The 25,940-nt window shown below is 46.3% G+C and overlaps 1 protein-coding gene across 1 annotated transcript in view; it reads right to left on the bottom strand.

Moving 5' to 3' along the window:
* RNASEH2A (ribonuclease H2 subunit A) overlaps positions 1–25,940 on the bottom strand; it is a 100,625-nt gene that overhangs the window by 28,330 nt on the left and 46,355 nt on the right. The window contains exons 4-7 of the mRNA XM_078689232.1: positions 21,659–21,746; positions 21,174–21,311; positions 12,819–12,906; positions 8,361–8,484 (exon numbers count right to left, since the gene is read on the bottom strand). Of these exons, the coding sequence (XP_078545358.1) occupies positions 8,361–8,484; positions 12,819–12,906; positions 21,174–21,311; positions 21,659–21,746 (438 nt within the window). The remainder of the gene's footprint in view (positions 1–8,360; positions 8,485–12,818; positions 12,907–21,173; positions 21,312–21,658; positions 21,747–25,940) is intronic.

Raw genomic sequence — 25,940 nt, 5'->3', positions numbered from 1 at the left:
AGTTTTTATTGTCGTCCTATCTCCTACACCCAACATCACAGCCTTTCTAAAATGGAGCTCAACGGCAAGCACACTTTTAGAATTAACTACCCCTCCACTCTCACCAAAAAAGCCACTAAACGTTTTAAAAATAACTTCTTGAGGTCGCACCCTGAGACACCCTTTGCCGACACCTACTTCTCACCGGGCAATGGAGCCCTGAATACTGATATCATCTTCCACACCTCACGCAGAGCCCAATGGAGAAAAACGTTCCTATCCCTACTCACCGTCTCCACCACCAGGAAAACAACTCATGGCCTAACCCTCTCTATCACACCTTCCCACCTCTTCCCTGGCAGGACTACCATTACTATCTACAATAACGGGATTGTCCTAATTCAATCCACGGACAAGAACTTGGAACTACTAGACAACCTGTTCCCCAAGTTCAAAGAGCACCTTTCCAAGCTGCGGACCCCCACCCAGAACTCCACCAGCACTATCACCCCTGACGTCGCAGCCCCCACCTACAACACCTCTACCCCCAGCACCCCAGTAAATGGCCCACCTGCTGTTAACGCCCCACACTCCCCAAGGACAGTCACAAATATCTCCACCTCATATACTAGCCGCCCCTCTAACATGACCCCTCTTATTCCCACTCATACCCCCTCCATCCCTCTCCCCCCTGACATAACAACTCCCACCCACAACACGCCACCATCTGAACACGCCACCGCTCGGAGTTTATCCACCCCCCCCCCTCCCTTCCCCCCCACGGCAGACCCCTCTCCCTCCCCAGCTCCCTCCCCACTCCCACCCTCGAGTCTCTCACACCTGACACAACAACTCTCACCCACAACACGCCACCATCTGAACACACCACCATTCGGAGTTTATCCACCCCCCCCTCCCATCCCCCCCACGGCAGACACCTCTCCCTCCCCAGCTCCCTCCCCACCCCCATCCACGACACTCTCACCCTCCCAACAAAAGATACAGAACACACCGCCTCCCTTACCCTAGCATCCCCCTCTCTCCCACCTCCTATTCTCAGCCCTCACTACCCTCCTGTCTACCCCACTGTCTTCAGCCTTCACTCACTCTTCTACTCTCCGGCACCCTCTCCCACTGACGTCACTACCTATGCCTCCCACCCACCGCCTGCTTCACCTACTTCACCCACACCCCTCTGTCACAAACACGCCCACACTTTGAATGCCATACCACTCATTAGCACCGCAGAACCTTCCAACAACGCTAGTATATCCCCCCCCTCGATACCCTGCCCGCTTTCCAGCTCACTACTCAACCATTCACCAATGGCTCTCACCACCAACCCCATCCCCAATGCACCTCCCGACCTGACCTTATCCACCCTCCAACAAGTCAAAGAGGACATTCTACAAATCAAAAAAGATGTCCACGCAATCAAAGACCTTCTCTCCTCACAGCCCAGTCTACCTCCCACCATCCCTCTACCCTACAAACGACGCACCCTCCCTACATACCCTCGCCTCCGACGACACCCGCGCTGGCCGACTATCCCCGTTCGCAACAACTCCCACCGCCCCCGTCGTGTCCTCAACCCATTGTTGGACCGCGACCTATGCTCTCTCCTACGCTCTTATGGCCCAGGTCCGGTAAAACACATATCCAACACACACATCCCCATACCCACAATTCTTACAAACCCTCTGAGGCTCCCAACACTCAACAACAGAGGTTCCATCCCTAACAACCTCAGAAAAGTTCCCCTCACACTAGAAAGCTCGACCACCCTTCTCTCTCCCAAACTCAAATGCATCCTACTCAACTGCAGATCAGCCCAGAGACACTCCTCCGACATCGCTGATCTCGTCTCAGCTAGGGATCTGGACCTAGCCTTTCTAACGGAAACGTGGCTTACTGAAACCTCTACCCCGATTATGGACATACTTGTCCCCCCCAATTATCACATCATTAGGCTGGACAGGTCTCCTGGCAAGACGGGCGGGGGAATTGCATGCATTTTTAGGAGCAACCTCTCCGTTACTAAAGGCACAGCCCCCCTCCCTTTCCTCCTGTGAACTCCTCTGCCTCGACATCACCAGCGAAGGCAAACAAGTTTGTGCTTTACATCTCATCTATCACCCGCCTGGTGACAATCTCATATTCACCCAACAACTCATGGACATGATCACTTCCAATGCCGGTCGGCAGACCACCCAAGTCTACCTGGGTGACTTCAATCTCCACTGGAATGATCAGAAAGACACAGTGGTGAATAGTCTCAAAACTCTCCTTAATGCGCTTGACCTCACCCAAATATGCGATAGACCAACACACGACAAAGGCTCGATACTCGATCTCATCATTGCCAAAGAGAACTCTACACAACTGGAGGCGATTCTACCCTGCGATTGGTCAGATCACCACATTATCACCTTCTTTATCAATGAAAAAGTTAAACCTAACCCGGCTCAACCAATCAAATCCAAAACTTGGAAAAGAGACATGAAGAATCTTAACCCCTCTACCCTGCCTCCCCACATCGGCAATCTCCTCCTTCCCCCTTCAGGTGCCTCGGATGTTCAATCACTGATCGACCACTACCTTGACTCTATGAATACAATAGTCAATGAAGTCGCCCCTCTGCAACTGAAGAGAGTCTCCACCAAAATTTCTAACCCCTGGTTTGATGATAGACTCAATGACGACAGGCGTGCTATGCGAATGGCAGAGCGCTCCTGGAGATCTGACCCTTCAGCACTGCACCTCAAAAGGCTTAAGAACAAGAGAAATGCCTACTTCAGGAAAATAAAGCGCACAAAGTCGGACTTCTTTAGCCGCCAGCTGGACCAAGCAAAAAACAGGCCAAGAAAGCTGTTCGAACTAATCAAGACCCAAACAAAGACACAACCCTTACAATCAAACAGCACAACAAGCGACACCCCACACTGTGAAGCCTTCTCTGCTTTCTTTAAGCTAAAGACTGACAACATAAGAAATGACCTCATCATGGATGTAAGCCGATTCCCCAACCACACCAGAATGGCTAACACTCAACCTAAAAACAAGGCAACTTGGCTGTACTTCGATACCTATTCGGAAGAAGCAATACACAAACTGCTCTGCACCTTAAAGCCCTCTAATCACCTCACAGACCCTCTACCTGCTAATGCTGTAAAAGACTACATCCCCTTGCTCCTCCCTCTCTGGACCAAAATCATCAACAGCTCTCTGCAACAAGGCCTCATTCCAGACTCCCTCAAGGTGGGGCAAGTCACGCCCATACTCAAGAAACCTACAGCTGATCCGTCTGACCTAAACAATTATCTGCCCATCACCAATATCCCCACCCTGGCCAAACTGCTGGAGAAATGTGTCCAACTCCAACTAACAAAACACATTGACCAATTTGACCTCCTCAACCCTCATCAATCAGGCTTCCGAGCGAAACATAGTACGGAAACAGCTATGACACACATAATTGATGACGCCGTCCAAATTCTTGATCGCAATGAGTCCTGCCTCCTCATCCTTCTTGACCTCTCGTCAGCATTTGACACGGTCAAACATGAGAACTTGCTGGAGCTGCTAAGCACTAGAATGGGTCTATCGGGAACTGTTCTCAAATGGTTTTCGTCCTTCCTTCACAACCGGTCTCAGAAGTTCAAGATCGACAATGTGCTATCTACACCTGTGCCTGCAGATCTAGGGGTTGCACAAGGATCCTCCCTCTCCCCCACACTGTTCAACCTCGTCATGGAACCGCTCGCCACCTTGCTCCAAGCTTCCAATGTCCAATTCCATATGTACGCCGACGACACACAACTTTACCTAAAACTACAATCCCCGGAAGATATCAAACATCTGAATTCCACGCTTATTAACACTCAATCTTGGCTGGCCGATAATCACCTCAAACTAAATGCTCTGAAAACTGAGTTCCTACTCATCTTACCACCGGCGAAAATTTCCATCACCCAAACCTGGCTCAATAACCTAACAGCACTCAATGTCCAACCTACCATCGTGGACTCGGCGAAATCCCTAGGCATCACTCGACGCCAAGCTCAACATGCAGCAGCACGTTAGCAAAGCCACAAAAGCAGCTAATTTCCAAATCAACACACTGAGGAAAATTAAACCCTTCCTCCCTGCCGAAGACTTCCAAACTGCTGTACAAGCTTTAGTCATCCCTCGAATAGACTACGGATTTGTGGCCCTCAGCGGACTCCCGCTATCCACAACAGCACCCTTGTGGGTGCCGCGAGACTCATTACTGGATCAAGAAAGCATTCGCATATATCCCCAGACTTAAAGTCTCTAAAATGGCTGCCTTTTGAAGCCAGAATACAGCTAAAAATTGCAGTTATGACACACGCGGCCGTGCACCACAATGCACCCAACTACCTCGCTCAAAAGTTGTCTATATCAGGAGGTTCGAGATCCAATAGAAGTACAAAAAATCTACTCCTGAAACCTCGTAGATTCCGGAAAGAGAAAACATACAAGCGCTCCTTTTCAGGAATGGCACCCAGGATCTGGAATGCGCTCCCCCCTGAAACCAGGCTTATCTCCTCCACTGCACTCTTCAAGAAAGAGGTGAAAAGCATCCTTCTGGCCAAGATCTCCTGAACATCATAGGTGCTGGATCAGAGACTCTGCATTGCTTTATACCACTGTTCACATTGTCCTTTGGCACTATACTTCTACTTGATGGGGACACTACTACGCTACTCTCGTCTACGACCAATATATGATACACGCTGGTTTACTGATCCACTCTCCCGTTGCCCCCACTCAGTGTTCTCTCTATACTAAAACACTGGTATAAGCCATCCACACACCCAAGGTGTACCTGAACACCCCTGTAGTGGGATCAATGATTTGTGCTGTCTTATATTACTTGTTTACCTGATTGTATATTGATATGTTTTATGTATGTTATTATTATTACCATGTTAGTGACTATTATACTGCTCCCATTATCTCTGTTCATTCCTACTGCCCCTACCCTGTCTTTGTGAAGCGCTCTGATATCTGTAAGGATCTTGTTCGCGCTATATAAAACTTTGAATAAATAAATAAATAAAATGGAACACATTCCATGCAGGCCTTTTGGATGGACTATCCACAGAATGGCTGACAGGATTTGAGAATGGCCAAGAGTGTTTCGGTCATTCTCATCACAATAGCACATCTCTTTGTAGGAAAACCTTCCAGACGCTTCAGAGTCTGCTCAGAAAAACGTTTGGCATCTGATTACTACAGCTCCACTGCTGTTGAACGGGTGGGTAAAAAGGAGGGTAGGTCATGGTCGCCTAGGGTTGACTGTGTGTAAACCAGGGATAACTCATCCGTTCATAAACATGAGCAGGAGGCAAAATCCACAGGGCACACACAATTTAGCCATGTAAGGTTGCATTAATTAGGCATACGTGCTATTATTAATGAAGTTGTGTTACTACGTTATATAGTGCGGTTTTAAGCTTTAAACAATTTAACAGCACTGCATCCTGTTGGCAAACAACCTACAAGGGGCATCATGGAAAGCCGTGTCTGCGCAGAGAAACCAGGCTTCCAAGCACAGAGGGGTGGAGTCCCGCGCATTACACTAGAGCAGGTCTTCAATCTGTGGGGCGCGACCCCCACGGGGGCCGTGGAGTCCTGGGAAGGGGGTCCTGGATTCCCCAGCTTGACTTGTGCCTGCAATCCAAAACGTTTAGGAAAAAGCCAGCTATCCTGGGACCACTAATTTAGATCGTTATCAGCTGAAGTTTTATCAATTCAGTCTCTAGTGCTGTGAAAAGCTTTCATGCCAAGGAGCTTGCTTGCCTGGATGAAATGCAAATGTGCACTATTACTTAATCTGCAAGCGTAATGGGTACTTGGGAGCAGGTTCTGGCTTTAATTGTTCAAATCACTCCAAGCTTTTGATGACAAAGATTTGTTTTCTTGAGTGGTAGTGCTAAGAGTTAACAACTGGGCTGTGAAGTGTTTGCTTTTAATTTTAAGTGCATTTGCACAGCCCTTAGTACCCCTAAAGCGGTGTTGAAGGGTCAGTTATGTAAAAAAAAATTGCATTACATACACTCGAGTATCACTAAAATCTACATTTTGGAAGCACTATTTTATTGCAAAAAATTTTTGCACGTTCTGCAGCACTCCATCTTACACTGTGTGTAATGAAAGTATAAAATAATGACTTACATATTCACAATGCTTTCAGTCATAGCCAGTGACCCCGTAGCACTAAAAATGCAGGTCACAATTCTCCACTGCACCAATCATGAGGCCCTTTGTTTTTAGCTACACCTTCGACTACACCCGGTGCTCACTGATCGTTGGCGTCTCTTCTAGAAGATTCCAAGGCCGCACGTGCCCTTCATGTACGAAATATGACGCAGCGCGCAGCCTCTCTGCTGGTAACAAGGGTCCTTGTCCCTGCTCAGTAAGCGCTTATAATATTAGAAACCGAGGCTTTAGAGACTAAAAAAAGAAAAGAAAAATGCATTTCTGTAAATGAGGAATAAAACCGCTACAATGCATATTTGGAGTGAAATGTGGCGACTCTGGAGGGCAGTGTTCTTGAACAAAACATTGTAATGATGACGCTGCAGTCGGGGCGCTACAACACTACGGAGTGGTTCAAACGGAAGGGGCGAGACGACCGAGGTCCCCTCATCAGAGAGGCTATGGCCCGGCTTCGCTCCAGCTAGGAGGCTGGCAGACAAGGTCACACAAGCCGAGGGGCACGTCTGGGGGTTTCCAGCGCTGTGAAGCACCCCTTGTTCGGACGATGCTCTGTTCTCAAGTGAAACAAAAGAAGCGACCATGGCCTCGGCACTGAGCAGCGCCTTGTTCTAGGGGGCGAGTGGTGTTACGAAAATGTATCCGCGTTCCTTCCCGCACAGGGTGGCGAGGCCAAGCTCCAAGGCCGTGGCCGTGGAGACAAGACAGCAGCAACATGCCGAGGGCAGCACAGCTTGGCTGCCAGGGTGGCACGTGGAGGTCTGGGCCTTCAGGGTGGAGCAGTGCCATGGCACCTCTAGCTGTCACAGGAGAGCGAAAACACACAGGGTAATTAACCTAAATTTGGCCAGTTGTACCCTTGCTATTCCAGTACTGGGGCCGATACATATGCTGCTGTGTGAGTAAACTGAAATCCTAACCAGCAACACACCCCTGAAGCCACTACTGAGGAACCACTGTGCAAGTGTAAAGGAGTCTAACAAGCCGCACCATGTGCCACTATGTAAGGAATCCACACCCAGCTCTCCCAATGCACCTCAATCCAGGCCTGCAGTGCTGTACGCTACTCCAGTGCCTGTGTAGACTCCCACAGCTCCCCCTATGCCAGTGCTGCTCTGCAAATGCGCCTCCAGTGTTTGTGTAGAGAGTCCCACAGCTCCCCCTGCTGTGCCAGTGCAGCTCTGCCAATGCATCTCAAGTCCACCTTATGTTCCAGTGCTGGTGCGCACCACACACGGCTCTGCTATTACAAGGGTCTCTGTTAGAGTTAACCAGGCAGTGAGGACGGAAGCCCCCGCCTCTAGGAGTTTCCTTTGAAGAGTTTCTTGAACACAGATGACCCAGGTGGTATCAGGTCACTTTAGCAGTCTCTAGGACATGGACTGTAACAGTCAGGAGAGTCTATAGATCCACTTAACGATAATAGCTGTGTAGAAGAGAGCCAAAAAAAGATACAAGTTTGAGTGCTGTAACTGAATGGAACAAATAGATGGCTTGGGGAGTGTGCAAGCATCGCGTTCATAGGACTCCAGGAAAAATGTCAAGATTGCAATGCAAGGAAGGATGACATTCGGTGACATGGGGTTCACTGAACAGCGCGTTCCTGGTGTGTCTGACTCTCCCACAGTAGGCTCCGGCCCTTCCTGCTCTTGTGGGTTCAACTTTGTTAGTAGACGTTTCCTTGTGGACAGAGTTCAAGCTTTACTCCCTCAAATATTTTATTTACAAGGTACGTGGTGTTGAGCTACACACAATTAACATGGGCAACTCGAGATCTCTAAATTAGCAGAATTACCCACACCTCACAGAGGCTACTCGAGACCTCGAGTCTGGGATAGCTCGGCACACCTGTGATCATGGTACAAACAGCCTGGAGGTGGAAAGGCAGGGGATGGGATAGTCTGTTTTGCACTGAAGACCAGTTTAGAGTTCACCAGCCACTAACCCAGACAGACATTTCAGAGGGTGAAGAAGATACGGAGGTGGTGATGGGTGACAATAAGGCTTAAAAGGACCAAACCATCCATTTAGCTGTAACAAAGTGGCTATCACTCCTGGAACGGGAGCTAATGGAACAAGGCCTGGCCAGGCAGCTCGGCCACTTATCTTATGCAAAGGCCATGTTAGTCCTCACTTACCAGTGCACGGGCACTGCTCTGCTGTCCAATATTGTCTGTGCGGTACTCCAGCTGAAGCGCACGAACTGGGGGTAGCCGAAGACGGGGTCCAGTACCTTGGCCAGCCAATCTTTGGTCTTGGGGTCTGAAGAAAATAAAAATTAAATATTAGAAAAGTGCAATTATGGGAATTTACATACCCCTATATTATCACTGGACGGCATGGACAAGACCATATAAAAATAAAAAAAATCTACATTTTGGACTGCTTATGCATTATTCTACGAGACCAAACACTAGAAAATGGGGAAGCAACATTTTAATTATGCCTGCTAAATCAGACGAATTCTGGATATTGAGCGCTTCACGAAAAAGTACTAAGTTTCCCAAATTTGAGGCTGTGGTAGTTCAACTCAGCCAATTCCAATGGCCAGTTGTCCTGATCAACATGGGTGGGACATCAGTTTGCACCGTTGCAGGGATTTGCGTTTTCCTGCTGTTATACAAGTTACATCAGAAAGACACAATGTCCTCTGCCCAGCTTGGGGTATCACCTTTCCCAGCTTCAGAAGTCGTACCAATGTGCTTTTGGCAGCTGGGGAAAGGTAACTGAGCATTGAACCATCACATAAACAAACATAACAAGTTCACAGCTGTTCTTTCTGTTCTGGACTGAGGAGGGCCCATTTCTAAAAAGTAAAAATTAATTTAGGTTTGCAATATATAACAGTTGCCTTTTTTGTTTTTAACTGTATGCAGTTGCAAGGGGTCATAACATCTAAGAAATACAGGGTCACTTCACACGCCTCCTCAGTCTGTAATAGTTTCCCTTCTAATTGGAGTTGCTTGCTTTCATAGGCAACTGCCAGGCTGTTCTCTTCTAAAGAATACAAGTCCTGGCAATGCCAGTAGATCTGGTGTTAGCTGCCAGCCTTTTGGTTTTGTCAATGTTTGTCTTCCCAAGATTTTTGTTTCAGTTTTTGTCGTTTTTTTGTGGGAGCTGCCAGGCCCTCCAATAAAACTGGCTAAAATCAAAATTATTTTTGTCCTCAAAAAAGCAGATATTGCCAGAGTAGTCCCGGTCACTGAACGGAACTACTTCGTATGGATGTCCTTGCGCCTCGTAATTGTTGTAATTGATTGAGCACAATGCGCTCACCCTCGGTGACGTTACCCAATGGCTGGAGGGGGTGACCTCTGCCCCAGGCTTTGACGGGCAATAGAAATATGTGGATGACAGCTGAACAATGAACAACTGGAGTTGGCCCAAAGCCCCTATATGTAAATATATTAGATTTGATTACAATCAAAGGAAAAAGGTCTTTGCCAACATCAGGCCTAGAAATCTTCAGATATACACATCTGCAGACAGAGGGCAAAGGGGCCCGTGAGCGGAAAATCCGCCTCTCAACCCCCCACATAACCCACCCCCCTTCTCTAGCACATCCAGTCAACTAAGAGCCATGGGGACTTAAACTATCAATGCTATTGGCGTGGTTTCCTGACACACAAAAGCATAAAGCTCGTCGTATCAGATTATCAATTAAAGTACCGCACACCCTCCCTATGACTTCTGTGCGGGCAGGAACACTGCATCACAGGAACATCTTTACCCAATAACAACCTTCAATAGTTCCCATAACACATATGTGAGCGTTTCGAAAGAGCCATTGATGTCACTTACATAATTAAAAACGAAATCAATATTTTCGTCCTGCTAGAGTGACAAAATTGACCTCAACTTTGTTAGCAGCTCTTTTTTAGCTCTATTATCAGGGTCATTTGGTCCTACGTCCCGATTACCAATGTTCCATCCACTAAGCCTACTAAAAGGCAGTCCCATGCCCTTTCTGTGAAGGAACTTCTACTGTCACTAAACCGTGTCATGAATTAAATGGAACATACCGGATTAAAAAATGGCTAGCAAGAAAAAAAAAAAACTAGGCAAACACATAGCCAAGTTAGACTCCATAAGAACATAAATCGAAGGTCAGAGCACAGCAGTTCAGCACCAGTCGTTACTAAGTAGTGTGACTTCAATATTATAATGATCACTCTGTGCACTGGGCCTGGGATGTGACCTACATGCATCCGCTAAAGGCGGTTTGCAAACCACCACATACAATTCAACACAAGTGGTCTTGCACCCGAAAAACACAAATAACCAATGTATGAAAGGAATTATTGTCTATAATCTAAAGCAATTCAAACTATTTGGATAACTTCCCAAACTAAAAAAAAAAAAGGATCGTATTTTTGATTGTAGAAGAGGAGGTCTTTATTCTTTTAATCCATAAACATGTTCTTTAAAATACAGACGCACAATAACAAGACTGCCAACGAGTTTCGGCCCTCATGGGACTTCTTCAGGTCTTAAAAAGTCTGTTATTTTCTATAATATACATTTCCTATGTGTGAATTCCAATCAGAGAAAAAATAAGTGGATCATTTATCTCCCATTCAAAGTCATGTGTCTGGAGGAGCCATGAACAGTGAGTCTTGATGATGCTTGGTTTCCTCTCTATTTCCAATGTGAAATTATGGGATACGTATCTACCCCACATGTAAGCGGTTGTCCGGTTCAAAACAAACTGAAAGTTAGAGTCCATACCTGGGGCTTTCAATAGAGAACAGTCACTATCCAAAAAAGTGTCAGTAGTACTTGCCAAGTATTAAGAAACCGGCGGCCTTAATAGACGTCAAAGTAGTAAGCTCCAATGCCAGTCTAAATAGCTGAAAGACGTATAAGGGGTACCCGATCCCGTCCTTCCGGTACAACAGTACAGTTTTCTCTGGAGGCGTTGTTTCTTCAAAATAAATCAACTTGAAATGCAAACAGGATTGTGTCTTATGGCGACAGATCATTGTATGGACTCATATGCACCAACTGTGTTCTAACAATATAATAATAGTACAAGATGGATATAGAGCACGTCGTTATATGAATAAGTATCCAATATTGTTCTGGATTAAGTGACTTTCTTGGAGAGTGCTTGTTGCAGTTCCTAGATATGCTCATATTTTACACATTAGCGTGACTAATGTGCAGGGGCAACCTTGGGTATTCGGTTGCCGGAACTGTATTAGCACCTGTGTATTTTTCTGTGTATACCTTAAGCATTGGTACTGAGTGTTTTAATTCCCACAGTTAAATTGCCTTTGGATATAAGCGTCAACACGAGGTGCGATATTTCCTTATTTTGGGCCACTACTACCCCACTCTTCTTTGCAAATGTATAACCAACCAGGATGAGGTAACTTTTCAGTCCGACGCTCTGACCTGCTCGCCAATACCCTTCTTTAGATTAATATCAATCGCTTGTTGCAGGGAAATATTTCACTCCTGAAGGTTAGGACAACTCCACCACTTTGAATTTCAGAATCCTTTTATATAATATTAAGTGTGTATTTCCCAAAGCTCAGATGCAGTGGAAACGTTTGAGATGAATACAATTTAAAACAGCAGTTATAAGATGTGGAACACGTTGCAGAAATATTTAACATAGGATATTGACATGTTGCGCTATTTAGATTGTATATTTTTATTTCACATAGTTGGCCATAGATCGCATCATATAATAAACTAGGCGTATGCTCAGAATAATGTGAAGGTCATTAATGTGAGTATTCTTCTAGTAACGTCTGCAAGGTGTTTTTCCTTGATAATTTTACAATTACACAACTCGTCGACATACACTGAAGAGGAGAGACTGCGCCACCTATGAGCCAGACCAGGACTAGCGGCTTTCAGTATCAGTGAAAAATAAGCCAATGGCGCCACCTACAGTCCAGGGATCACTGTCGCAGAACATAATGTAACACAGAGATGGATGCTGACAAGCTCTGAAATCCATCTATTTTACATTTTTCAGTCAGCAGACAACTCAGCCAACATAGGTCTGCAACAGAGGAGCACCTCATAAAACGTAGCTTCGGAAATCGGGGACAGGACCTGGTTCACTCTCAAAGGCCCCTATAATAATATGGACTATCAGAAAATACTGGAATTACAGCAATAACAGCATGCATGTGAATTAAAGATGAAAACTTGTCTCGTAGACTACCTGTATCAATACACACATTAGACCACCCATGCACTTTCCGGTCTGCAGCAAAGAGGACAGGGGTGAGGGGTGAAAGCTACCAAAAAGTCACCCAAACTGAGAAAAACGAAACCCGTCCTGGCTGTTGGCTGGAAATGCCGGCTGACCTGCTCATCATCAAGATATGGTGTATTTTGTCAAACTTATATCCCATATCATCATCAAGATATGGGGTATTTTGACAAACGTATACCCCATTTCATCATCAAGACATTGGGTATGTAAACAAACTTGAAAACCACGCGGTTACCTGCTATGTAAATACTTCTCCCTCCTCCCAAACCCTGCCTGGCTTAGGATGGAACCCATCTGAGCGCACTTCAGTCAGGAATCGCAAGCCCAGCCCCGGTTCAATCCGCACCATCTCCATGCTTACCGTTCGGGTATCCGGAGCCGTATTCCAAGCCGACATCCCCTACACCTTCCAAGAACTTCCATCCCTTCACAGCCTGGTCTCGGGCAACCTAAGACACGACAAGAGACACGTCAAACAGCAGCAGCCTCTAGCAAAGACGCACCAGGTGTACAGTGAAAGCTGTAAGGTGAAGTCTACCGGCGTTTCAGGGGTTCCAGCATGCCTGGAAAGCTCCCGCCCCCTACATGGAACCCTACTGCCCTTCACGCAGTCCGGCTTCCACCAGCCACGTTTTAGTAGGTTCCTTGCGCTGAGAAATCCTGACCCAGAGAGACCTTCTCAGGTCCCAAACACTGGGCTGGTTACCTGTGCATCTTTGGGATGATATTAAATCATTGTTGTTCTCCAAACTGTGAATTTGCCTTTAAAGTCACATCAAGATCTCCCTTCAGGATATTCCTGGAGGTAGCAAGCTCAGATTTGATTAAAAAGGGTTTTCACTATAAACAGAGGGCTAATCCTCGGAAATGGAACAAGATATGGCTTCCGTGGAATAGCTATCGTGGGGATATATGTGACCCATTATCAGAAGAGGACACGGACGATTCGGAGGGTGAGGAAGATGTAGTTTAAGACCTGAGCAGGGGGTAGCAGTTGGGGTGGGGCAGGAGGAGTGGTGGGAGGATAGTTGGGAAGTGGGAACCCTGGGCGGAAGGAAGTATCAGAGAGGACTTACTCATATGAATCTAGAAACGTACGATACAGTGATGTGAACTGCATATTTGATTTCTAGAGTCACAAGTTGAATTAAGTTTATAAAACCATAAAAGTAAGACGTACACTGAAGCTTTTGGTGCAGGCTGCTAAGTTTTTTGATAACTGTTAATATGTTGCTGCTTAACTACAAATTGTCCGCAGGAATGATGTGTCATGATATAGCCAAATGTTGAACAAGTAGCAGCCGGCCTCCGGGTTGTAGGCGAATGCTGTGTGAACTACACGGATGTCAATAAAGTCTTATAATAATAAAAAATAAAAAAAAGGGTTTTCACTCCCAGCAAAAACAGGGGTGTGGAATTCCTCCTATAGCCTGACTCCCAGGGCATATTGTTTGGGACAAGGACAAGTTTCCATGTTTATTTTCTACTTGGGACACGAAGGCCCAACACCCTACAGCAAAAACCCTGTGGCTGCCAGTTTGCAGTACCATATCATAGATCAGGGAAGGGCATTGTCCACAGTTAAGGTAATAATTGTGTCCACATGTTAATGCGGTTAATTAATACAAAGCCTTTCTAATTAGGGTGAGGGCTCTAACGAAATGTAAGCTTGGACTGCAGTGGTTCCAGTGTAAATGTGTACACGTTTCCAAAGTGTAACACTATGAGGCTACATACAATGCTCCCAGAATGCTCTCTAATTGGACGCAAATATCTGCAGAAGCTTAAAAGCAAGATTAGTTATCCTTTGCTTTCAAAATAAAATGGTCACAAAAAATGCAACTAGGAAGAAAACCAGTTAAATTGTAGGTTACCTTTTTTTGAAGCATCGTTTAGTAAAGTGTGTTGGTGCATGCTAGCTAGTATTTCCCCAAAAATATTCATAATGTTAAAATCAGAGCAAGCAGTTTCAATAGGAGAATGGGGAACTTGAAAATAAACAAGCACTGGCAAAGCCAATTGGCCTGATATTGGTGATCAGCCTGTTCGTTTTGTCAATGTTTTGATGTTTTTGTAAAACTTTTTGGAAGCTGCCAGGCCCTCACCATTATACCAAATGTTGGCAAAAAAGCAATGTCATATGACTAAGAAAGAAAAAACATTGTCACAGTAGTCCCTGGCACTGAACAAAAGTACTTTTGTGTGCGGATATGCTCCTAGTGAAACAGCAAAAGCCAGTCGATGGATGTTACTAAAAACCAAAAGTCTTGGTTAACCCCAGACATAATTAGAGGTAAGAGATAGTCAAAAAATGCACTAATGGCAGTGCAGATTTACAGTTTTCATGAATTCAAAAGAATTTACAGTAGCAGGCAGGGAAATTGCACTGCTAGGAAAAATTGATAACTGCTTTCAAGCACAAACAAATATGCAGGTGTAGATTTGCTCCTGCGAAAATCTGTTGAGCATTTACAAGTTCACTTTCTGTCCAACCACTTTTCCAGTATGTAGATCTATGGAAGATTGGCGAAAGAAGGAAATTGCTAGAATTCAAACCCTGCTATAGTATGAGCTTTATGGGATGGTGTCAGAAGGTGGTTCTGACACTATGGGCCGCCCGTTTTTTTTCACTTTTTGAGCACCTAATTGTTGAGCTTTTACTGTGGGGGAGCTTCATAATCTGAGACTCACCCACAGTGAACTCATAATGAAGGAGACTGCATGGAGATTTTACTGGGGTACCCCTGGCTTGACTAGGCCGCTGCGCAGCAGTTGGAGTATGGGACACCGTGCTGGTTACATGCAGACACAGGTGTACAAGCGTGTGCACACGTGTAGGGGCTGCGCAGGGGAGATCGCTAGCGTGCGCAGTCCAGGAGCAGCTACAGAGTGAATGGTGTGGCAGGACTTATGCAGAATTGGGTGGTGACTGGAATAGGCTTTATACCCTGGGAAGGAACATGCCAGGGAAAGTCAGTGTGTTTTACTGTGTTTTCACTTCATTATTCCCCATAGGGGATGCGGGCCCATGGCTAAAATGACTTCCACAAAGCCTACAGATTCCAGACAAGCACTAATGTCCAGTGTAGCGGATGTGAAAATGAGTATTCTGCAAAGTCCAAAGTCATATTTGTACTGCTTTTGGGTCGTCCAGGAATGTCATATTTCTGAGTCCCTGGCTGGGGTCTGGCCCTGGCAGGTTATATTAATGGTTGATCAAGAAGGAGGGATAAGGGATTGGAACATCCGTTTCTTTCCCCAGGGTAAGCTGTAGATTTATCAAGTGAAAAACGGACACTAGTTACACCTTTTGACCATTGGTAAAAAGTGGGTATATTAGAGTATCCTCAAAAAACTCAATGCTTTAGTGATAGTGCGGTATATCCGTTTCATCCGCCCCACATTGATGTTTGTGGCAGTTATCATTGGATACTCCAAAGTAGTGGTTTTGCCAGCCTCAACCCGAGGCGCCTCTGGTCTTGGGTGCAGTGTCCAGAGAAGTGAATGAGAAAAGTGTGAAAAATAAATTGTTGAAAAAAGGAAAAAATGTTAAAAACTGGTAAATCACCCGTGAGAACATTTAATGTTGGTGTGATTTCCAATGGGAAATCTGTTTTGGAGGTACCTTCTACTTCATCGGGGTCCCGCTATTTCTAAGCCCAGAGCCGCGTGTAGGTAGGCTTCCTGCCTTGTGCTGACTCTGCCCCCGGAGGAGTTGTTTTTCAGAAACATATATCAGAAAACAACCAAAATAATACTACACAAATTGTGTGAGTATAAAATTCTTTGTTTATGAGTCCTGACGAAAGCTCCATAGACCCCTAGGGCCCAGAGAGCTGAAACATGTCGACGATTTACGCATTATACTGCTAGATCCAGTAACTCTATCTAATGAGTAGTATCTAATATTTTAATTCCCATTGGCGGATGAAACAGATATACCGCACTATCACTAAAGCATTGAGTTTTTTGAGGATACTCTAATATAACCACTTTTTACCAATGGTCAAAAGGTGTAACTAACGTCCGTTTTTCACTTGATAAATCTACAGGTTATATTAATGACCTTTTTTTTCCCCAGAGCAAAGATCTTCCCTCCAAGGAGAAAAGATAGGTGGAGCTCCCAGCCAATCCACCAACTGCTGTCACTGGGTGCCAGGCACCAAGGAGGGAAGGCAGTGAGGGGGAAGGAGTTGGGTTTCAGAGGCCATGTGGCCAGAGACACTGGACGACGCCATTTTGAACAAACCCAGAGGCTGGACAAGGAGGGGGGGAGCAGGGACAGGGAAGTGATGTGTCGCTGTTTGATAGGACACACAGAGACCTCCTGCCAGCCCCATCTCAACTTTTAAAAGTACTTGCACAGGAAGAGAAGCTCTTTCTGGGGGTGTGGTCTGCGGAGGTGAAAGGCGCTGGAGCCTGGCAATGGGCAGTTGGAAGGAGGTACCCCCTGACTGCCCCCCAGGGCCCTAACAGCGCCAGAAGAAGATCCCAGGACCGGAGCACAGAAGCAGTGGCCTCTGCGCTAGGAGAAGAGAGGCCCAGGAGGACAGTCAGGCGAAAGGCTGGCGCAGGGAGCCAGACAAGACCGCTCCCTGCAGAATGCACCCTCTTGGAGACCGGGAAAGCGAAGGAGAGTGCTCCCAGTGGCTGAGGGACGCCGCCAGGATAGAACGCGAAAATGGGGCAGATCGGACCCCCAGGGGCTGAGATATGGCCCCAGGAAGGTAGGCGACCTTTGACCCCTAAGAAGACCGACGATGAAGCGCGTGGGGCTCCGCCGCCAGTCTCAGAGATGCCCCCGGGGTGGGTCAGGTCCCGGGGGCTGCCCCAGGAGGAAGCAAAGCCAGGGGGGGGCGCAGTCGCACCCCCCGTGAAGATGCCCTAAGGGGGCCAGGAGCCCACTCTGGCCCCCGGTGATGTGAAGGAGGGGGCGGGGGAGGGCAGTCGCGCCGCCCCCGTGAAAATTGCCCCAGAGGGTGCCAGGAGCCCACCCTGGCCCCCCGCCGGCACGGGATGCTGGGGAGCGCCGTTGCGCCCCCCCGAAGATGTACAGGGGCCCAGGACCCAGTCCCTGGAGTCATGGAGGGGGCCCGGGACCCCATCCCTGGGCCCCGAAGTGAAGCAGAGGTGGTGGAGTGCCGCCGCACTCCCCCGAAGATGTACAGGGACCCAGGACCCCATCCCCGGGCCCGACACGGAGGAGTTCAGCCGCCCTCCCCCGAGGGCCGGAGAAGCCTTGCACGTCTGCCCGCCAGAACGGAGTGGCCGGCTCCCGCGGCAGCACGCGAGGGTGCTGGCCGGCAGGAGCAGCTGGAGGTGGGCTGCCCTTCAACGATTGGGCATGGTGGGGGCCGGGACCCCCCCCAAGAGGAGCGAGAGAGGTGCCAGGGGCCCGGGCCCTAGAAAATCAGCGGATCGGCCGGGGGTGGGCTCCCCGAGCCGATGACTCACCTGAGGGTCCGGATGGGGCCGGACCCTCCCAACAACGTCCGCAGCAGCATGGGGCACACGTCGCGGCTCTCCTCAGCACAGAGGGGGAGCCGCTCATTTAATATGCGGGGAAGTCGGCATGGAGCGCCCCAGAATGCCTTGCAAGGCATTAGGAACTCTACTCTCTTGGCTACTGGTGGCCCCCAGAGGAGGGGGGTCACCCTCATTTGTTGAAAGAGGGGCAGGGGAGCTGCAGGAGCAACGCAGCCTCCCCCAGCCCAAAGAAGAAAAGTCCACCCTAAGTCTCTTGGGGAATTAGAAAGAATAATCCCTCCAGGGCTCAACTTGCTATTAACACCTTCTGGGCTGGAACTTTTGTTTTTCAGCTGAGAGTGTTTTGATAATTGCATCAAGGAGTGAAGGGCTGAGTCAGGGATGTCTGCAGAAGGGCATCCCCTGGAGGTGAAGAGGTGTAATTGCACTGAAATGCAAATATTAATGGTTATTTCTTTTAGCGGGACTGAGGCTCAATGTGAAGTATTGGTACAAGGTGATGTCATAAGCAAAGTGGATTTAAGTGGCTACACATTCCTGCAAGGGTGTCTGACTGTATTTACTTAAACCTGTGATTTTGTCTGTGATGCCTTTAGGGGCTGTAATTGCAATGCATTCTAATGATATCCAAATGTTATGAGTACTGTCATTCTAAAGTGTACGTAAACAGGTATTCTTGCTGCTGCGCTTAGGTGAAGACCCCTGACTATTAGCCCTTAAGATGTAGAGGTGCATACTGTATGGTCAGTAGGAGATGCTCAGTCAGGGTCATGTGTCACCAAGACAGGTGTAGTCTGTTTAATGCTTGTTGAGGTAATGGGGGGGTTGCCACTGGGATGGTGCCAGTGCGCAGGGCCCTCGCGCCAGGTTAAGACCGATTCACTGCATTGGGGGCAAGATGTGTATACATGGGGGTGGTGGTACTAGACCCCACCCCCCCCTGCGGGAGGGGTGGAGATGTTATGCAATGTCACAAAGTAATTCCAACAGCTTATGTATATTTGTAAAGTGGTGCATAGTATGGAGTAGTGTGTGTGTTTAATAAATGTACACTTACTTTTATAAAGCAAAGTACAGACTGGACTATCAATTATAGAGTGTTATTTTTGCGCACCTGCAAATGGCCATTACTAGCCCACACCACCTCCCTTGAGTAAGCCTCAGACTGCATTGCAACGCTACCCTCCGAGAGTCAGGCGCTGCCCTAGGGCGTTTGGTTCCCAGTGAAGGACAAATGTGTCCTGTTATTTGTGCAGGCCTCACAGATGCTGCCTCGTTTTCCAACAGATGGGTATGCCCAGACGTGGGTCCCTTGCTCACTGTGTTACTGGATTCAAGCTAGCCTGGCTCAAGAAGCAGGACATACCCTGAAATTGGTCCCAGGATGCTGGTTTCCGGTCCAGGTAGGACCTGGCCTGGCAGTTCGGTCTGGACTGTTTTCATGGGGCACAGGGTCAAGACTGATTTGCATATGGCTGGGTCCAAACAGAGGTGGCATAATGGGCAAAAGAACGATGGGTTTAACCCAGATCTTTTGATTGGGGGAAAATGTTTGCATTGTCAGCATTCCGTCCATCATTTGTTTGCTGTAACACATAGTATGAGCCCAGGCATAATAAGGAAGGCTTGTATCAGAGCTTTTACATACTGAGATAACTGACATAATTTGTCACTAAACTAAGTGGCATCAAAGGGGCAAATGGATTACAGACTTGCTATAACCTCTTTCCTCAAACCTGTGACACATAATGTTTTTCTCCTTGTCATAACCTGCTTGTGTACTGCAGTTCCGCTTAGCTCGGATCAGCTTGAACTATAATAACCCACTTGGGTATGACAACATTCAAAACGAACTTTTGCGGAAACAGCTAAATTCCGTTGAATATGTGAACACCAATTTTGGTTGAATAATTACAGGACATGTAAACTGTTTAGTTATGTTTTTTTGCTAACTGATGTATTGTTGGCCCACTAGGGCGCAATATCGCCAAAATGCTATACTAGCTGTGCAAAATATAGGCTATCAGCCTTATTTACTTTTTTGAAAAGTGACAACTGGGAAGGTAGATATTATTTTCTGAAAAGCAACTTTGCTAAAATGGATTTGAATTGCAGTCGCTACAGAGTAACTTTTCTATGTCTTTGTAATCACGTGCACGCAATGTTTTTAAATCTGTCACTTTAAATAGAATGGCCGCTTTAACAAATGTACCCGTGAGCAAGAAGCTTAACGCTTCGAAACGCGTAGGGTTTGTTTATCCGTGTGCCAATAAATATAGCACTGAACGACATTGGGGCTCCGGTTCTGGTCTCTCTAATCTAACATTGACTATCTGTACCAGGAGTGTGAGTAATTTCGAGGGGGCGGCGACCCCGCCGTGAGCCCGCTGGTAAAGCGGCTTGAGCACGCCAAGAACTGTGTGATTGATATATATATATATATATATATATATATCTCGAGTTCGACCAGAGATTTCATGTGCTCTATTGCGATATTGGCCAATAAGATGTATACATCTGATGACCGAATAAAGCTCTTACTCTGCCGAGTGATTTTATTCAGAGCAGACTGGTGCGATGGTTGAAATATTAGAGTTCACTTCATCCACTTGCAATTATTATGAGATGAATGGCAGCCCATCAGGTTCCCTCAACATGCCACTATAGACAGTGAAAAACACGCACAACTCCGCCTCGTTTCCTGTCCAATCAGAAGGGTCCATCACATCCCCTCCGAGCAGGAACACAGGCAACCCCTTGACAGGGCTCGGCCTTTAGAGCCTCAGTGAGGTGCAGTTCGAGCCCCAGGAACCACGCGTTACACATCAGGTGCCTCACCGAGAAAAACACAAAAAGCGATGGATCCGATATACGAATTAATCTCAGGCAAAGGGAATTCTTCTGAGCAGCATTACGAACCTTCGTTTCTCTGCTCGCTTGCCTTTACAGTCACCATCCGTATGTTAATTAGCTTTAATCCGGCTCTATGGAAGGACATATAATGGAAGTCCACATACATTTTGAACAGGATAACAAGCAGCTACATGCTGGTGCTAAAACGCAAGTATCTCAGTGCTCAGCGGTGTACATTCTGCCTGAAATACAATGACCTTTTGGCAAACCACGCCATTTTGTTTGTAGAAATGCATGAAAGTTGTTATAAAAACTTGTAAGCATTGATGAAGTTTAGCTAGGGCCCGAAGTAAATTGGGGTGCAGGAGAAGCTCACCTTAGCACAGATACTGGCAGCACTGACCACGGGAAACAGAGAATCAGCCTTCGCCCTGACAGTCACCTCCAGCTCCGGAAATCTGCCCTTCAGTTTCTCCTCGTACTTCTCCGCTGGGCCCACTGTGTCGACAAACACCTGGAAAGACGGCGACATAAGCAGATTGGTGAACAGACACCAACTCGTGCAGCGGCTGGACTCAAGCACGTACTTGCAAACTACTAGAGTAAAGGATTACTTAATTGAAAATATGGCTATAGATGATGCAATAAATTGTCTACTAAAAAGACAGTAATGCATTGAACAACTTTTTTAGCCAAGGCGCATCAGATCAAGAAGCAGACCCACCTTTGTGTGCTGTACATAAACACTAATCTCGCTGTCAACTTTATAGGACAAAGCTCTTACCCTAAACACACACTCAACGTTGAGGCTGGCACACTAAATCCTGAACTTTTAGGGTGTCAACAGAGGGCATGGCTTACCTCCTTCAAATTCACCCCAGAGTCCAGTGCGAACTGGACCAGCCCAATAGCAGTATCGTGCGACATGGCATTCAGATTGTACTTTGCCCTGTACGTAGGGAAAGGAGAAAATAAATGACACAAAGTTGCAATATATTAACAACACGCCTAAGCAGCAAGCAACGCAACCCCATTTTATATGGTATGTCCCACAGAAATCTGAATGAAGCTATTTCTTGACCTCAGAAGGGCAATTCTAAATGTATCTAAAGGAAAATATTGATTGTAGGGCATCCACCCACTGCAATGAGAGAGCAACAACGTCATTCAGAGTTCCTTGGGTGCTGAGCAAAGTACCAAAGAGCTGTAAAGAAAAAAACAGGTATAAAAAGTAACGGGCAAGTGGTTGTGAAAAATATATGGTGCAGAAAAATAACAGAACTCCAGATGGATAAGCAAAGGCGGGTATACATGTTAACGAGAGAGAGAGAAAGAGTGCTGTCTAAAGCTGTAATGTAAATGTTGGGGATTCACAAGAAACAAGGCTTATTATAGTGTGTGTGGGGGATAAGGGGTAAGGCACTCGAACAGAGGTTTCGTAGGCCTAATTTAGTAAATTAAGTGACAGTTCTCTACTCTTTGGTACTACCACCTCTTATAGCCTCCCTATTGGCTTTTATACCAGAACTGGGTGGTCCGTGCCCCAGCATGTCAAGTCTGAAGAAGCTTTAAATCCCGGTTTACAAAGGTAGTTTCATCTGGCCACTTAGCCAGCATAATAGGAAAACGCAAGGAGTTATCACTGTAGAAAGACCAAAGACGGACTGTGAAAGGAGCCCTGGTACATGTGATATACTGGCCTAAGGTGAAGAACAGATCCTGTGCACACGCTAATAAAGCACGCAGGACTCAAAGTAACATGCAGAATGAAAATTACATGAAAGTTCAAATAAACGTCAAGCACAAAGGTTCATGTAGGTGAAGAATTTTTATAAGTCAATTGTTGGTCAGTACAGAAAATAATAGCCAGCCGACACGTGTTTCGTCACACCGTGAAGGAGATGTGACTCATCAGGGCTAGGAAGGACACAAGGGGAGACAATAAAAAAAAGAAGGAAGTAAAATTAAAAGGGGGGTAAACAAAATATTTCATCAACAATTGATTGGGTGACTACGTCTGAAAATGAGAAAATGATAAGTGGCTGTGGACAATGTGAAAAAAAAATCACGAAACATTATGTCCCAACATATAAGTGAAGTGCACGAAATTGTGTTTTAAAACCACGGGCAGATGTATTATAGTAATCTGAGAATGGGAGACTCAGATCTGACCAAATACTGTAACAGGATTACCTAAAAGAAGACAAAGCAAAGCATCGTCGCAGGTTGAACAACACGTGAAGTGTATCACCGTGAATAAAAAGAAGCCTAACAAGCGTACCACAATAAAGCTCCACTGTAAGCGTCGCTTAAACTGGTAACGGAAACGACGTACAAAAGATAGCAAAATAGGTTGTGAGGAGTTGAAGATCATCTCGCATAACAAGTATAACACAGGTACTGCATGGCAGGCGGGATCCAGGTGGTGTAAGAAAAAGGAAAAAGTGGGTAACAATATGATAGTCGAGGTAAAGAAAAACATTAGGCATCATGCAGTAATAAGTAAAAATATAAACACAATCGATGGACGATCCCATAAGGACAATATCATATGTGTGAGCAATAACATTCCATGGCATCGGTCCGAGACAAATTGCAAGGTATTCAGGTAAGCGACACAGTTAGGGTACGTGGGGTATATGCGTGCATGAGTAATTTACAATGGAACGTTATGTGCTAAAGGGGGATGCAGGGTATAAAACGGTTATAGTGTTACGGTTGGAAACAGAAGACATGTTGAAAAAGGACTGCATGAGGATAATAGCAGTTACACAAACAAAGGTACTTTCAGTTTAGCGCAAACAAATAATTTCCGGAATCTGGCGGTGTCTAAAAGCGGCGATGTAAGTGCAAAGTAAAACACAGCAGGAAAAGTTGTGCCTGAAAGGCGAAAGAGATACGAGATAAGGCAAAACAAAAGGCAAGGCGTAATGATAGAGTATGCAAGAGAACGAGTATTACCTGAAAGGCTACAGTGTAATCAAGATCTGTAATAAGAAAAGGGAAGACGAAGTGAATACACTAGATCTCTGGAACTACAAAATTGTTGTAGTGCGATCGGATAATGAGAAAAGAGCGGGACGAGCCTTATCGTGGTGGCGGTATCTGGTATAATGCCTGCCACGTGTGTTTAAACTGAAGATATAGGTTGCCAAGTACCCCGCTCATCAAAAGGGGAAATGAAGTCAAAAGACATGTGCGTCCAGAACTTCTTGGAGGTACCTGCAAGTAAAAGGGGGGGATGCGGCGAGTGGACGCAACAGTTGCTGCGGGAGGAGAGCGAGCAACGAGCGAACACAGACCGGACTTACCTAAGGCGGAGAAAACGCATCCAGTACGTGCGTATAAAAAGGCATGCGAGGTCCGGGTAGTGGATCCAACGCCAGTGTGGAAGTAACTAGATTAAATACTAAACGCCAACGTGCTACGTGGCGTGGCCAGAAACCCGGGATGGGAAACTAGACCGCGAAACTAATGCTATCTGGCAGGAAGTGAGGGAAAGTGATGCCGGTGACGTGACCAAGTCATCACCCAGAGGGCCAAGGCAGGTCATACGGGGATAATGTGCATCACGTGCAAAGGACAGCATGGGGTAATGTGGAGTGCTATGAGGGGAGGAACGTGCGATGCGTAAAACACCAGGGGTAATACGGGGTAATTGCAAATAAAAATAAATATAAAATGAATAATAAAGGTAGCAGGACATGCGTAAAAAGGTTGAGAGTGACAGATACGAGGTGGAGGTGGTGAGTAACATGAGAATGAGTAGAAAATAGAGAAGTGAAATGTTTATGGATGTAGGCGGACAACACAGGCAAGGGTATGTAAACATGGGACGTAGGGAAAATAACAGAGGTGAGAGCATACAAGTAAACAGCAGTAATGCAGTAAGGAATATGCTACAACAAATATTATTTAAGGGGTCAAATACTTCAAACGCGGACGTTTTAAAAGCGAAAACATTGTTAACATTTTTCGGATTCAATTAGGGCATTCAAACGTATTACATAAACACTGTACAAAAATACAAGTGGTAATGTTCATGAGCCAAGGAAATATTGTAGCTCATGGTCTATGTTGAGCCCGTGCTTGACCGCTTGGAGGCGCATGATCCAGGTAGCTTCTAGTCTCCTGAGTTTTAGTTCACGGTTACCACCTCTGGCACATGGTTCCATGACGTCTATACCATAGTAGCTGAGACTCGGTCCTTGTGTGGTACAGTTGTTGATGTGTATGGCCATGGGGTATCTGGCATCTCCGTTGTACATTGCCCTCACATGCTCCATGATGCGTTCTTTCAAAGCCCTGATGGTGCTCCCTACATAGTATTTTTTGCAGGTGCATTCGATGATGTAAACATCATATCGGGTATTGCAATTAATGTTTCTGGTGATTTGAAATTTGCGGTTTCTCCAATCCGTAAACTCCTTTGTTCCGTTACGTGCCCATTTGCAAGCTCCGCAGGAGCCAAATTTGTGGAAACCTTTGGTTTAGGTGTTGAGCCAGGGGGGAGTAACAGTAGTCTTTGGAACCGTGGGGCTCAGCCTGTTTCTCAAACTTCTGCCCTTTCTGAAAGTGAATTGTGGTCTGGTAGGGATATGATCTTTGAGGACGGTATCGTTAATTAATGTGTTCCAGTGTGTTGCAGCTTTGTCTCATGATTACACTGGTATCATTGTAGTCCGTAATGACCCTCACTGATTGTTTGTTAGGGGTAGTCCTAGTTTTGGTGGCAAGCGTGTTGTCTCTTTTCACGGTTTTGATTCTGGTTGCCGCTTTCTCTATTGTGGCCTGTTTATTGCCTCGTTTGGCAAATCTTCTTTTCATGTCATCCAGGCAGACGTTAAATTCGGTGTTTTCACTGCAATTTCTTCTCGCTCGTGTGAACTCTCCAAAAGGAATTGTCTCAATTTGTGTATGGGACGCGAGCTGTCCGCATGTAGTAGTGCGTTGCACGAAAGTCTCCTTTCGATAAAGCCTGCTTTGTAAGGTGTTGTTGGTGACATATAACTCGATGTCCAAAAAGGAGATGCAAGAGAGGCTGGAATGGCACGTGAATTGCCTAAAACACCAACACACCAAGTTTCCAGACAATCAACGACATAAAAGCCACACATCTCCTTCTATCCATAACAGATAATGA

This window comes from Lissotriton helveticus, chromosome 1_1 (assembly GCF_964261635.1).
Source record: "Lissotriton helveticus chromosome 1_1, aLisHel1.1, whole genome shotgun sequence".
Taxonomy (NCBI): Eukaryota; Metazoa; Chordata; class Amphibia; order Caudata; family Salamandridae; genus Lissotriton; species Lissotriton helveticus.
Note: the sequence above shows the minus strand (reverse complement) of the source record. Positions and strands in the feature narration are given on the sequence as shown.